Here is a 13,519-nt window from a genome sequence, read left to right on the forward strand (position 1 = left end):
GCGGATATAATTCTTCAGGAAATACTTCTTCCTGTATGATCACTCAAACGTATCTGTCAGTGCTAAAGTTGTTCGACGTCGAGGATGGGGGATATGATGTCTGGGTATCTTAAACCAAGTGCTAAACGAAAGACACAGTCTCCTGAAACACCAGGTATTATTTCAATCATTTCCGGTGTGTCATTTTAGTTTCATACAGCGTATTGATCAGTTTTATATATACTTTTTGTGGCCATCCATGGCTTGGGGTTCGGATCAGATACTCAGGTATTCAAGTTTTCGGGAACCGCGTTTTCTGTACTCTGGTATAGGGTACCTTTTAGGCATATATCTTGTCACAATATGGATATGAATTATCTCGTTTTTTATGCAGTTTTGCTCTATGGTGTAAAGGCCTAAGTCTGTATCTATGTATATGATAATTAAGAGTAGGTATCTTTAGTGAAAGTTTTAACTATTTTGACAAGGGTACTGTACTTTCTCATGCCTCATGAGGAAAAAGTCAGGTCGAGAAGTTTCTCTCCACCCCCATCCCCACTTCCCTGGCCAGGTCCGGGAAGTCCATGAAATATCATCCTGTATGTTCAGTTAAAATCACTCGATCATAACCTTCGGGGCAGTTGCATTCTTTGAAGAACCAGGAAAAGATTAAAATGCTTAGGCTTACAGTATTGCCGAGTTCGTACTCACAAAACCGTGCAGTGTGTAAAAGGCACAGTCTCCTGTATACACCATATACTACAATTTGAGTGACACTTTATACTGAATTGTTCACTTTCTCAGACATTACTTTGTCACATAATAGCATACAATAATACCTGTTTAATATACAGGAGTATTTGTGATAATCAACAAAACATCCTTGAACTGATTTGAAAAAATGTATAGTATTAAAGGCATGTAATGTATCAGTGGATTGGAAACTCCAACATAAGGGGACATGCACAGTTTGTATTCATCTCTCACCATCAGGGTCATGCTAAATTACCTCCATACGCATGTCAGTCAATCAGTTGGCTGGGTAGCTAGATAATAAATTGTTAATGAACGAGGTTTTGTGATATCCAGAATAATCAAGGTCAAGGTAGGGGTTATACTGATCAACCTAGACTGATAAATAAAGGTTAACTTTTTTTAATATTTTTACAGGTTTGCTTTTTTCTTTGCTTTGCCTGGAATGCCATAGAAAAAAATCTGAATAATGACTGGTTATGAGCATAATAATTGTTGAGTGCAAAGCTGTAATCAAAAATCCGAATCAAAATGCAGAGTGAATCATCTAATTGTTTTTGTAATAATTTACAAGTCTCTCAAAACTTGATAACATCAGACAGGATGGTGTTTTTTTTTTGGTTTTTTTTACAACCACACAGTGTTAGGTGCATGTACCTCCTTTACTCTCAATCAATCATGGAATAGGTAGCAAGAAGTTTAACCCATCAGATAATGTGGCTTTCCAGATAGAATGCTTTTAGATTTGTAGTAATGAAGAATTTTGTTATATGTGTGGTTAGTTACTTCTGTCTGCCATTTTAAACTTTTAATCTCTTTTTCTATTTGTCTTCTCTTAATCATCACCAAACAAGGTAGATTAAGAAAATGAATAAAAGTTAGGGACTTACCCTGTACATATCCTTTAGATGCAGAGGCCAAAGAAAGTGAAGAGAAGGCACCTTACAGTAAATATGATGCTCTTTCCTTGAATGATAAGCGAAAACTTTACAAGTGTGGTAAAGACTTTGTCACTTTGGACAAGATCCAATCCTGGTCAGAATCCATATCTGGAAAGCAAGGTAGTTAAATTCATTGGGTTACAATCTATGAACCCTCTACACCTTACATCAGTATATACAGATTCTCTATTCTGATCTATATATATTTCCCTAGATGCCAACAAGGAGAATTTATTTAACAATCAAGAGCTTCTTTAGTTGGTGATCATTTCCTTTATTCTCATGACCTTAATGTTTTATTCAGGGGTGACATTGGAAAGAGAGGTTAGGTTTTAGTTACTCTCAGGGGCCAAAGGTCTGAATTGTCAAAGTCATCATGGTGGTAAACAATTATAAAAGTGGATTCCCACCTGGTAATTACTTCATTACCAAAAATGTCTCTTTCAAGAACCCCAAAATGTCTTTGGTGATTTTACATTTATTTATATACCATATTTTTTCTCAGAAAATAGGCCTGAGGAACAAGCGTTTGAGGTGAACAAAACCCTAAATGAAAAAATTTCACTATGGCAAGGTGATATAACCAAACTAGAGATTGATGCCATCGTAAATGCAGGTAAGGTTATATTATTTTATCATATAAATCATGGTGTTAAACAAGGATTTCCAGCTCTGAGAAAAGCCTTAACATTACACATGAAAAAATATTGTATTTTTTCACTTGTGCTTGATATCATAAATCAGCTGCTGAAAAGTCACTTACCTTTTGTGCCACTCATTCAGGTTGATGAATGTACAGTAAAGCCTTCACTATCCACAAGCCAAGGTTGTTTGTTGGAGTTTTTTCGGATTATGGTTGTTAAAACACTGAAAAATCCATATCACTTACAGATAGTGACATTAAAACTTTTTTAGAGGGGGAAGAAAACCGATATACAGAAATAAAAACTGAAAGTTACATATTCAGTGACTTTGTTAATGGCATTTCTCACAGCTGAGAAAGAAAATCGACAACTGGAAGATTTGCCACAGGCTGATTTCTTCTGTTGGTGAGGACCAATTCAATAACTGAGAATTTTTTATATTGAAAATTACACCCATTGTTTGTTTTTGTATTGTTTCAGCACATTTTTTCATCTTGAGCCTTAGCACAAATGCACTTAATGATTTTTATTCAGGGATTGTCGATTTTCATTCATTAATTAAGTTGACTTACCTTGCAAGTAAAGGGCTATTGTGTTTATATGGTAAACAAAATAATACATGGTTGCCTGTAGATATGAAATTTCACTTCTTGTGTTCAACTCAACATCTCACTCGTTCACTGTGCTCACTTCTGAGCTATCAAGATAAACACTTAAAGAGAAATTCCTTATCTACATGTGCCCATGTACTATTCTCTATATAGTAAACTTTAAAATTCTCCTACTCCAAAGAGTGAAACTACTTCTTTTAGTATTATTGTTGTCACACGAATGATTGTTAGATGAGGCAAAGTCTGTACTCAGTTTCTATCGGCCCACTTCGCTGGAGCTGATCCTAGTTTCCTTGAACCATGAAGCAACAAGGAGTATTACTACTCCCCGTTGGATGGGATGTTAGTCCATTGCAAATTTAACACCCTCCCCCCTCTCCCCTCCCCACCCATTTGTACCTCTGGGTACAAATGGGTAAGAGAGGCACTGTGAGACAAAGTGTCTCACCCAAGAATGCAACACAATGACTCAGCCAGGTTTCCGACTCAGACTTCTCAACCCGGAGTCCAGTGCACTGATCATGAGGCCACTGGGTCTCCTGATTGTTATATCCTTGGTCCATATATGATTTAGTGCCTGTTTCATCATGTAAATATGGTTTTTATGCATTATTTTTATGTGCAGTATAGGATACACAATGCAATACTGAGTAATTAGGCTAATGTTACTCTCTTGTAATGCAGGGTATAATTTCATTTTTTTTTTCTTTTTCAATAGCAAACAACTCTCTTCTTGGTGGAGGTGGAGGTACTTTAAATGAAGATGATTTCTTATCAACAAATGGGTTGCACAATTAACATTTTACAATCCACTACAGATGTACAATTGGATACAGTCCATCATCATGATGATGATGAACAGCAGCAACCTTTCTTTTAAAAGAAAAAAAAAAACATAATTTATAAAGAGCAGCCAACAGATTGTCTAGTACATAGGAAGCTCTCACTACCTACCGCTGCTTAACTCTTTACAACCTAACATTAATATCCTTAGTCTTGATACTCTTCTCATACATTTATATGAATACATTTAATATACATTAATATCTATGTATACATTTATACATTTTCTATGGCACTGACAAGAAGAAAATTGCATAACAATCAAAGCTTTTAACATTTGCAATCATAATTACTTTATTCTCATGATCTTAATGAACAATTCAGCAGTGTTACTGTAAGGAGAAATCACATGCTGGTCACTCCTAGGATTCAAAGGGTCAAAGAAAACATTCCACACTGTTTGGGAAGCTAACGCTCCTCCCTTGAAGAGTCTTGTCTTTGGGAGAAACAAAGAGTAACAGAGAGTGAGCCTGCATGTAACTTTAATTCAGTCTTCAAAGATGTTTATATTTTAAAATCGTCAACACCTATTCATCACAGTTTTAGGTCGCTACTGACAGGAATTAGTCAAAAAATTGCCTTAACAGTTTTAATAAATGAATTTGTAGAATTATTTCCATGAGAAGACTTATTTGGCCAGCCAGCCTCTGACTTTGGTTAAGTGCCTGAAGTCTAGCCCGAAATTCTACACCCTGTAAGATATGGTGTGTTCATTTGTTTTTCAGTTGATGGCTGTATCCATCGTGCTGCTGGTTCAACTCTTCAAGATGAATGTGCAGGTCTCCATGGCTGCCCTACTGGTGATGCAAAAATCTCATCAGGTTAGTACACTGAGTGTTTCTTAAAGCTTCTTTAGTTACATAGTTAATACCCACACAAGTACTGCTCACTACTGTGGCATTACATGCATGTCAGGTGCATGTTATTTCCAGGCATTACGAATTTTGCAACAAATAAAGAAAAACCATAACAAGAAATAAGCAAAAAAATTTTCTCAGTCACATCCAAGAAATGGCTAAAAAGGTCCTATGAGAAACCCCTTGATAATAACTGTGGAGTTTCTAGCATAAGTTCTTTTTAATGATATAATTATATTCTTGAAGCCAATAAATATTTTAAATTGGATATTGTTGGGTTCAGGCACCCTATTACGAGTGCTGACTGCAACTTCTCCATTGTAATGTTGACATAGAAATTTTTAAAAGTCTTGAGTTGCATTTCAATAATCAAAATTAAATTGAATGGATAGTGGCCCACTTAGTAGTGTCACTGCTAAAAGGAATTTATTTGTTTAATATTTCTTTCTGTAACAGGGCATAAGTTGCCAGCAAAGTGTGAGTACCATTCTGTTCATAATAACCATTCTGTATTAAATACATGTACACTGATTTGCTCTTTGCATAACTGCAAAAAAGTAGTGTGCTATAAGACATAGAAAACTGTAAATGCCTGCCTTATTACCATGAATTCAATTGATAATGGTAATTGAACTGAGTGGAGTGCAATTTGGGCTGAAATCATATGCGTGATTTCAAAATCGAATGCGTGTGCAGCACAAGTTTGATTTGTAATCACAAGTATGATTTCAGACCAAAATTGCACAACAGGAGGTTCAATTACTACTTTATTACATCCATTTTGAAATTGCCCAAATACAGGACTTGGTCAGTTCAAATTGATGCAATACTGAGCTGGTTTGAAATTTAATTCATCCATATTTTGGGAGGAAAAAATAAGAGTTTTGGAAACAAAAGTTGCAAAACTCACCACATGATATTCTTTGTCTTTCATTTTCCTGCAATTTGATCGGTTAATTTAAATAAGCCTTGAAATCTGATTGTTTGTTTTGTTTTTAGTGTAGCCTCCTCGTTGGCTGGGAAAAAGATGCAATTTAAAGCAAAAAATGGTGCAATTTGCGAATAAATTGCACCAATTAGAGCCAATCAGATCACAGGGACCACCAGTGATTTCAAAATGGGTGTAATAAAGTCAAAATCAAAATAATTATCAAGCTTTTGAGGGTTTTGTTTTAGAAGTTTTTATTCAACAATCCCTTTGACCAATGAATCCATCTGCAGAGTGAAGTCTCAGCTTCTTTGACTGATCATTCCTTTGGGGATTGATTGCAGATTATAAATTTTGGTCCTGACCTCTTCAGTGAATACTCTTTGTGTCCTTTTTTCCTGAGTATACAATAAAAAAAAAATATATTATATGTACTTATGGGGCAACTAATGTAACAAAATCAATTTTTTTCTTTAGACAATCGTCCCAATGCTGAAAAAAAAACCAAATGAATTCTCATACTCCAAATAATTTATTACCTTTATGTTTTTATTATTTTCTACAGATGTCATTCATACTGTTGGGCCAATTGGTCAGCGAGAGAACCTTCTAAAAAGCTGTTACAGGAAGTGCTTACAACTTGTAAAAAAACATGAGGTCAAATCAGTGGTAAGGAAATATTCTACTGTACTGTAAATCAATTATTTAGTAATTATTTTATTAAAATGAGTTTGCTAGGTAACCAATCTCCAACAAGCACAAATGGAATAATTGTTTAATTGATTTTTATTAATCTTGAACATTTGGACATGTTGAGCCATTTTTAACTCGTGAATTGCGCCCATGCGCAAGAGCGAGTTGTAGATACGATGTGGGGAATTGCGCTCGCTCGATTGGTCGATTCCTGTAAACTTTTTTTCGATTTTAGGCTTTTGAGTGCATTTGATAGTTTTTGGCGAGCAATAAATAAACGAAATGGCGACCTTTGTTGCTAAGAATAGTGGTGGGGTGACAAAGAAGCCAATGATAATCTTAAAATAATTTTTTTTTCGTTTTAGTCTCAACAAGCGGCGCAAGGATTCACACTGAAATAACAGAACAACCTTCGTTTTTCATAAAATTGTAATTTACAATCCTTGAACTTGAAAACAATCCGAAGATTCATTGAAAATATCACTTACTGCGAAGCGCTCGGAGTTTACAGATGTTCAAAAGCTTTTTCTGTTACGGCGTGAGATTTAGGAAAAAATCGATCATTACGTTTCGTATCGTGTGTTTTTCCTGTGAGAAACAACGGAAGATGCTGGCGACTAACGAAATTACAAGTTAACACGAAAATCAAATAACACCTAAACAAGCAATTTAAGCTACCGATTTTCAGGGAATTTTTAAAGAACAGGTTTCTTTTAAGTTTCAAGACAATTTGAAGATTCAAAATACATATTACGTACTAAAATGCGAAAGTTACACACCGCAAAATTGATAAATAGGCCTGAAATGAAATTCTATCTTGTTATTGATTATACGTTGCCTAGCACGTGACTAAAATCTACCCAGGCGGAGATCCAAAATGACGGTGGCAGTCTTGGCTTAGTTATATCACTCAAAACTCGTTCCTGTTTGTCTCATTTTATAAAGAGGGAATCGTTAATGTTTTCATTAAGAAAGTATTGCCTTGATTTTCTAACATTTCCAATGATAGACAGTAAATTTCACTTTTCACGCACATTTACTTCCAACCTTTTCTTTTGAACCAGAAACAGAAATGATTTACGTTTAAAACACATGACATCATCCACCCTTGTCAAATGCAATAGCATGGTCATTTCAATTGTAATGCCTTCTTATTCCGACGTTACTTTGTTTCTTTGCTACATTAGCGAACACTGAACTACTGCTCGTACTCTAGATATGACAATCAACCACAAAATTCCCTAAATCAGATAACATTAAACATAATCCAAAAAATCATGTGTCAATTCACGAGTTTGCTCACAGAGCACTTTGATTCAGCTCTGCAACGGTTGGCACAATGTATTCCATGTAGATAAACATAGTTGAGTGAACCAATCAGAACACTAGGAATGCCATACTCAGAGTTGAAAATTTAATTACAAACTATATACTTTCCCCCTTTTTTTCTGTTCTACATTAAATGCATCTTCTTTTTTTGCTGTTTTTAAGGCATTCTGCTGTATTTCAACTGGTATATATGGTGAGTTGGTCCAAAGTGGTTGTTTTTATGTCATGATATCTTTCAACTTGTAGGATATATATGTTTGTCTATTCACAATATGTCTTTAAGAGAAAGATTTTTGTTTCTTGTATCCAATCAATAAAATGAAGTGCAAACATTTTTTAAAGACATCATAGCAGTTTGATTCAGCCGACCCTCAGAGCAGGTCGGACTGCAAGCTTATGCAGGGTTTAGAGACCTGAAAATGTCAGAAGCTTTTTACAGAAAAAATGTTTGTACAATAGTAAAATTTGCGTCAAGAAGAGCTTTGTGTTGATCTCCACCCAAAACTGCTTCAGAAAGACATTTTTTTCATCTTTAAAAACTGCAAGACAAACTGGTATTACTTCTATCATATCTTTGTGTAGCGATAAAGCTTCTGTGTTACGAAAGAACTGGTATTCTAGGAGAGGGGTTACTAACCCACAACTCTAACTTGTGATGTGGTTTTCCCTTGCCTAAGTCCCCACTTTGTTGTTCTTTGGATATTTGTTTCACAGTTATCCTTTCAGGTTTAACTCCTGAGCCTGGATCGCATGCAAAATGATTAATTGAAAATTCTTGGTTCTTGTACTACCATGGTTTTCCTGAAAAATGTATTTTTGTAGTTAGTAATTCTCTTTACTGGCTGCCACATAATTCCTCGTTAAGAAGGTAGCAGCATTTGGTCTTACATCAAGTTAATACTCATTATTTTTGATAAGCTTGTCCGTTCTCATAACTTGTTAACAAGCTGGTACATGTATTGCAAGGAGAATTTACTAGCCTGTTTGTAGGCGTACCCTCCCCTTCCCCCCCCCCAAAGGAGTAACGTTTTTTCTTAGAGGGGGAGGGTACGGCTACACTTAGCCTAAGAAATTACATGTTAACCGCCAGTTTACTGTTCTCCTTATTTACGATTTTTACAGGGTATCCTATCTACGACGCTTCCTGCGTAGCACTAGAAACTGTCCGCACGTGGCTTGAGGAAGACGCTGATGATGGAAAAATAAATGCTGACCTGGTAATTTGGGATAGAGAAAGATGTTTTTCCTCATGTCTCGAGCGTGAAAGAATGCAAAATCGTCCTTGTTGTATTTTTCTTGTTGTATTTACTGGCCGGGTCATTGTCCTGCGAGGGGGTTACCTTGCGATGGTTTGGCATCCCATCTTGGGAAGAGAAGAAATACACCTAATCGCTTTATGCAATGGAAACCAGATTAGGCATATTGACACTTTCGACGCCGCTGATCTAGCGGTGTGCAGGACGCGTGTTACATAAGAAAGTTCGTAATAGCCTAGCTCACCACACAGTCTTTATGGCTAAGTAGTAGAACATTGGAGAACGGAATCCAAAGATCTGGAGTTAGATTTCTTAGGGATACTCATAGTTCTTTCCACTTGGTCCCCACGCGCAAAACAAGGGCAAGAAAATCTTCCTCTTCTTCACGAGTACATAAGTAACCCCACTTTTTTCATTACTGACTCCACTTCCTTGTCTGTTTTTCTCTTTCTTATGCTCTTTTCCATTTCATGAACAATTGAATTTTGTAGAGATACTTTCTTAGTTTTATATGTCGCCCAAAATACATTTTCGAAATAATAAACGATATACAGGTTTATTTTATTTACTTATCAAGATCATTTTTATTCCATCAAATGCAGGTGGATCGAATTATCTTCTGTGTTTTTCTGGCTGGGGACTTGGACGTCTATAAATTCCTTTTGCCAAGATACTTTCCTTTAGAGGTCAAGCATGATCAGATAGGGGACGGCCGGGAGAGGAAAAGTGATGAAAAAGAAATAGGAAAACAAAGAAAGGAATCTTCTCCAGAGGATGAAGATACTGAAGAGATGGAAGGTACAGACGACAAGGAAAGCAAAGACGACAAGGAAAGCAAAGACGACAAGGAAAGAAAAGACGACAAGGAAAGCAAAGACGACAAGGAAAGCAAAGACGACAAGGAAAGCAAAGACGACAAGGAAAGCAAAGACGACAAGGAAAGCAAAGACGAAAAGGAAAGCAAAGACGACAAGGAAAGTAAAGACCACAAGGAAAGTAAATACCACAAGGAAAGCAGAGATCAAGAGAGCGGTGGCGTACAAGATGTTGCTGAGAAAGGGGTAGGAAACGAAGATGAAAATGAGGAAGAGCTGGCAAGTGGTGGGCAACAAAGTGACAGCAACGAAGAGAAAGACGGAGAGAAAAAGGAAGATAAAAAAGATGTGGGCACGATAAGTGAGAAAGTCGAAGAGGGAGCGTTCGAAGAAAATCGTAACACCGAGAAAGAACCCAAAGGTTTGTGGTGACAGTCTTGTTTGCTTTACGCTGCCGTAAAGAGTTTCTAAACTGACGTTACAAACTGGTGAGGGGTTAACGTTCGAAACGTTCGCTTAGACACCCTCTACAGTGTCAACAATTTACATTATTAACCCAGCTGATAAGACCAGGTGATTATACCCCTAACCGACGTACCACCACAGTTTTTCTAGAAACTAATCCCCGTGATTCATTCATTGTTTGTTTTAGTTTAGATGATATCTCTATGTTATCTATCTGTTATCCCACTTTGCCAAAAAGACATTTGTCTTACCTTTTCTGTGGAGAAAGAGTTAGAAATTTTAAAGTCACTTTTGCTGTTACCGTAACGGTAACATTGTCCAAAACGGTAACATTGTCCATAACGGTAACATTGTCCAAACAATGGTAAAATTTATGCTCCGTGTTTACGTTACCCTGGCGTTATACCATCACTGGACTGGAGTTATTGTTGTTAACTACATTGTTTGAGGTGGAAGGGGAAGGCCAGTAAAAACATCTTTGCATTGAAAAAGATATCTTCGAGGGGAGAATTCCCCTTCCCCCCCCCCCCCCCCTTATTCAGGGAAGGTTTCTATAACTGTCCTAAGGATTTTTGAACGCCATTGTAGAATACGCTACGCCACATTGAAAACCGGTTTGAATATCGCTATCTCTTGTCACAAACTTAGTATTGCCTCTTACACAGATATCTTTATTGACGCGAAGGAACCACAAGAAACTCTGGAATCACAAGATGAGCCTATGAGTGTCGATAGCGAGACGAGGGACCAAAATCGTCCGCCAGATGGTCAGGACTCAGAAACAAAAATGGACGAGGAGCTAACTGAAAGCACTAAAGGACAGGATGGTAAATCCTCGTGTGCGCCCTGTACAATATAAGAAAGAGATAGTGTAGGATGAAAAATAACGTTATAGAGGAAAACGACAAATTTAGAACCTAGATATATGAACATTGTGATTCGTATCAGGGCTCTTTCATACAAGCTGTTCACCAAGTGATCTCTATATTAAGGCTCGAGGTGTAGGTCGATCATTGTCATCTGCTTTGAGGGGAAATTTCTGCCCAGATATTCGTCACGTAAGAATTTCCTTTAAACGGGCTGTAGTGTTCGGAGGAGAAATTTCATTCTCGTTTACCAAGAAACGCTGGAGGGTTTGGGGTTACTTTCGATGGACTGGCATCCCATCCAGGAGACGGAACAATGTTCTTAGTCACTTTAGACGGAGACAGAATAAGCTGCCGTTAGTTGGATCACTTGTGTGGTGTGCATACTTTACTTGTGACAGGGTAGGCCTAGATACAAAAATCCCGAAAAATGGCTGAAAAATCTAACTGGAAATTTCCCAAAAAAATGCCTATAAATCTTATTTTGTCTTTTCAAATCTCGAAATTTCCTCGAAAAATCCCGATGTATTTCCATTTTTTTTTTCAAAATAATTAGTTAATTTGCATATATTGCGAGATTCCGAGATGTGTGGATGCTCCTTCAAACTGATTTAAAGTGTTCATTTATTTACTAGACAATATAAGTGGTTCGTCAGCTTCGTCGCGTTACATATTTCGGTCTCTTTCAAACAAACAATGACGACAAAAAATGTTGACATTTTTGTTTTGAAACAGTGGAAGAAGAAACAAGTAAATATGTTTTTATGCTGTCGATAATTTGTTTTACATCATCGTCTAAAATGCCCTAAAAGTCCAAAACTCCTCAACTTTTCTAAAAATCCCGTTTGACTCTAAAAATCTTAAAAAACAACCGATTTTTGTATCCAGCCCTATAACTGAGCCAGCCCGATTGCGTCCATGAACACAACGCGTTCTTTTAACCCTTTAACTCCCATGAGTGACCAAGACAGAATTTCTTTTTACAATATCAATACAATATCAACTAGATAATCGATGAGAACAAAGAAAAATATCAATTTGGGGATAATCAATTGATCCAATACTAAATTCTCCGAACTAACATTATAAGAATTGTATGGTTGACAGTAAGGAGAATTACAAATTTGAGTTGAGAGTTAAAGAGTTAAGAGATCGACGAGGAAAAGTTTGTGATTTGCAATCTGTTGTCATATTCTCCAACCTTGGCCATCCTTGTTTCTTCTATGCATTATTTCCTCTTATTTAAAAGTCTTATTCGATTTTAAGGTAGCTTTCCTAATCGCAAAAAAGGAAATAAAAATAAAAAAGACTTATATCAAGGTGACGTAACTCATGTTATCCTTCTTAAAGTAGTCCTACCTCGCAGCAGGAGAATTTTGCGCATTGGGGGAATTTTCGTGTTTTGTGGGCAGAAATCTTTTTGGCATGCTATATCGATCAAATTTCTGGTGGGAATTAATCTGACGAAGGGCTAACGCTCGAGACGTCAGCTTTGACACTCTTAACGGTGGCCAATTTACGTCACCAACTCAGTTGATAACACCAGATTACCTTAGAAGAATTAATTGGGATTACCGCTAGAACAATCGGAACAAATACGTGTCGCCAATTTGGGAATCAGTTCCTTTGTAATCTATAGCAGTTCTTTGGTATCCTATAGAACGCCGTAGGTCCGTTCAACCTCTGGCAGAAGTGCATCCCTTCATTGTTGGTCTCAGCCGATGTTCTGAACATTTCCCGCAAATTTTGCGATGCGGAACATGGGATAGTCTCATCCAAACCTGAACAAAAGCTTACAATAACTCGTAAAGAATTATATATTTCGCTATTATCAGGGTAAGTAAAGAACGCTGTCCACTGATTTCAAAGGGCCAAGCCGTACTGCGAAAGCTCTTTTTTTTAAACGAAGAGGAAAAGTTACTTTTTGAAACGAATACGGATACGAGTGGACGGAGCCCCAGATCAGCGGAAGGATGTTACTAAAAGCGGGAAAACGTCAGCGCATGTGCCAACGTTGTAATGACAAGAAGGCGTGCTTTCAGGCTGTCAGAACCAAGTTGCCTTAAAAACCACCACACAGGCCACTTGAGCCCTTTTTTTTCCCTAAGTGTACAATGCACAAAACTGAATGATAAATCAAAAGGATATCCGTATTTGAATAGCTTTGTGTTCGAAAATTCCTACTTCTATATCCTTTTGCAGATTTCAATGAGCGCGAAAGGAATAATCGATTTATTAAACTAAATTATCCGCAATTCACCGGAAAGCGTATGTTTCCAGCCAAAAGTAAACCCAGCTTAGTAACACCTGAGTAAATAATTTTCCATATTAGGTGATTCGGTATGTGAGCTTATGGCCGGAGCTGAGTGAAGCAATCAGAACACTAGAAATGTAAGATCTGGAGTTGGACTATTTTTTGCAGCATATTCAAGAATGACCGTCTAAAATATAGCTGTTTCTCTTATTATTGACGCACTTCCCCTATGGCTGGTATGACGTTTTGTAAAAATTGTTTCCTGTCAGGAGTCTATGCCAGGTC

General features: G+C 37.0%; 1 protein-coding gene across 2 annotated transcripts; it reads left to right on the top strand.

The window, feature by feature from the left end:
- Positions 1 to 18: 18 nt before the first annotated feature.
- LOC113666278 (uncharacterized) lies at positions 19 to 12,299 on the top strand. 2 transcript variants are annotated; one of them, XM_089213178.1, is made up of 12 exons: positions 56 to 154; positions 1,641 to 1,793; positions 2,179 to 2,289; positions 2,668 to 2,722; positions 3,647 to 3,676; positions 4,497 to 4,592; positions 5,085 to 5,105; positions 6,122 to 6,225; positions 7,741 to 7,771; positions 8,701 to 8,795; positions 9,437 to 10,070; positions 10,780 to 12,299. In XM_089213178.1, the coding sequence occupies exons 3-12, from the start codon at positions 2,284 to 2,286 to the stop codon at positions 10,971 to 10,973; spliced, it is 1,266 nt and encodes a 421-aa protein (XP_089069304.1). In that variant the 5' UTR covers positions 56 to 154; positions 1,641 to 1,793; positions 2,179 to 2,283; the 3' UTR covers positions 10,974 to 12,299. The 2 variants fall into 2 exon arrangements, with proteins under 2 accessions (XP_089069303.1, XP_089069304.1); XM_089213177.1 differs by lacking the exon at positions 2,668 to 2,722 and having other exon boundaries at positions 19 to 154.
- Positions 12,300 to 13,519: the final 1,220 nt, after the last annotated feature.

This window comes from Pocillopora damicornis, chromosome 7 (genome assembly GCF_964200805.1).
Source record: "Pocillopora damicornis chromosome 7, jaPocDami1.2, whole genome shotgun sequence".
NCBI lineage: Eukaryota > Metazoa > Cnidaria > Anthozoa > Scleractinia > Pocilloporidae > Pocillopora > Pocillopora damicornis.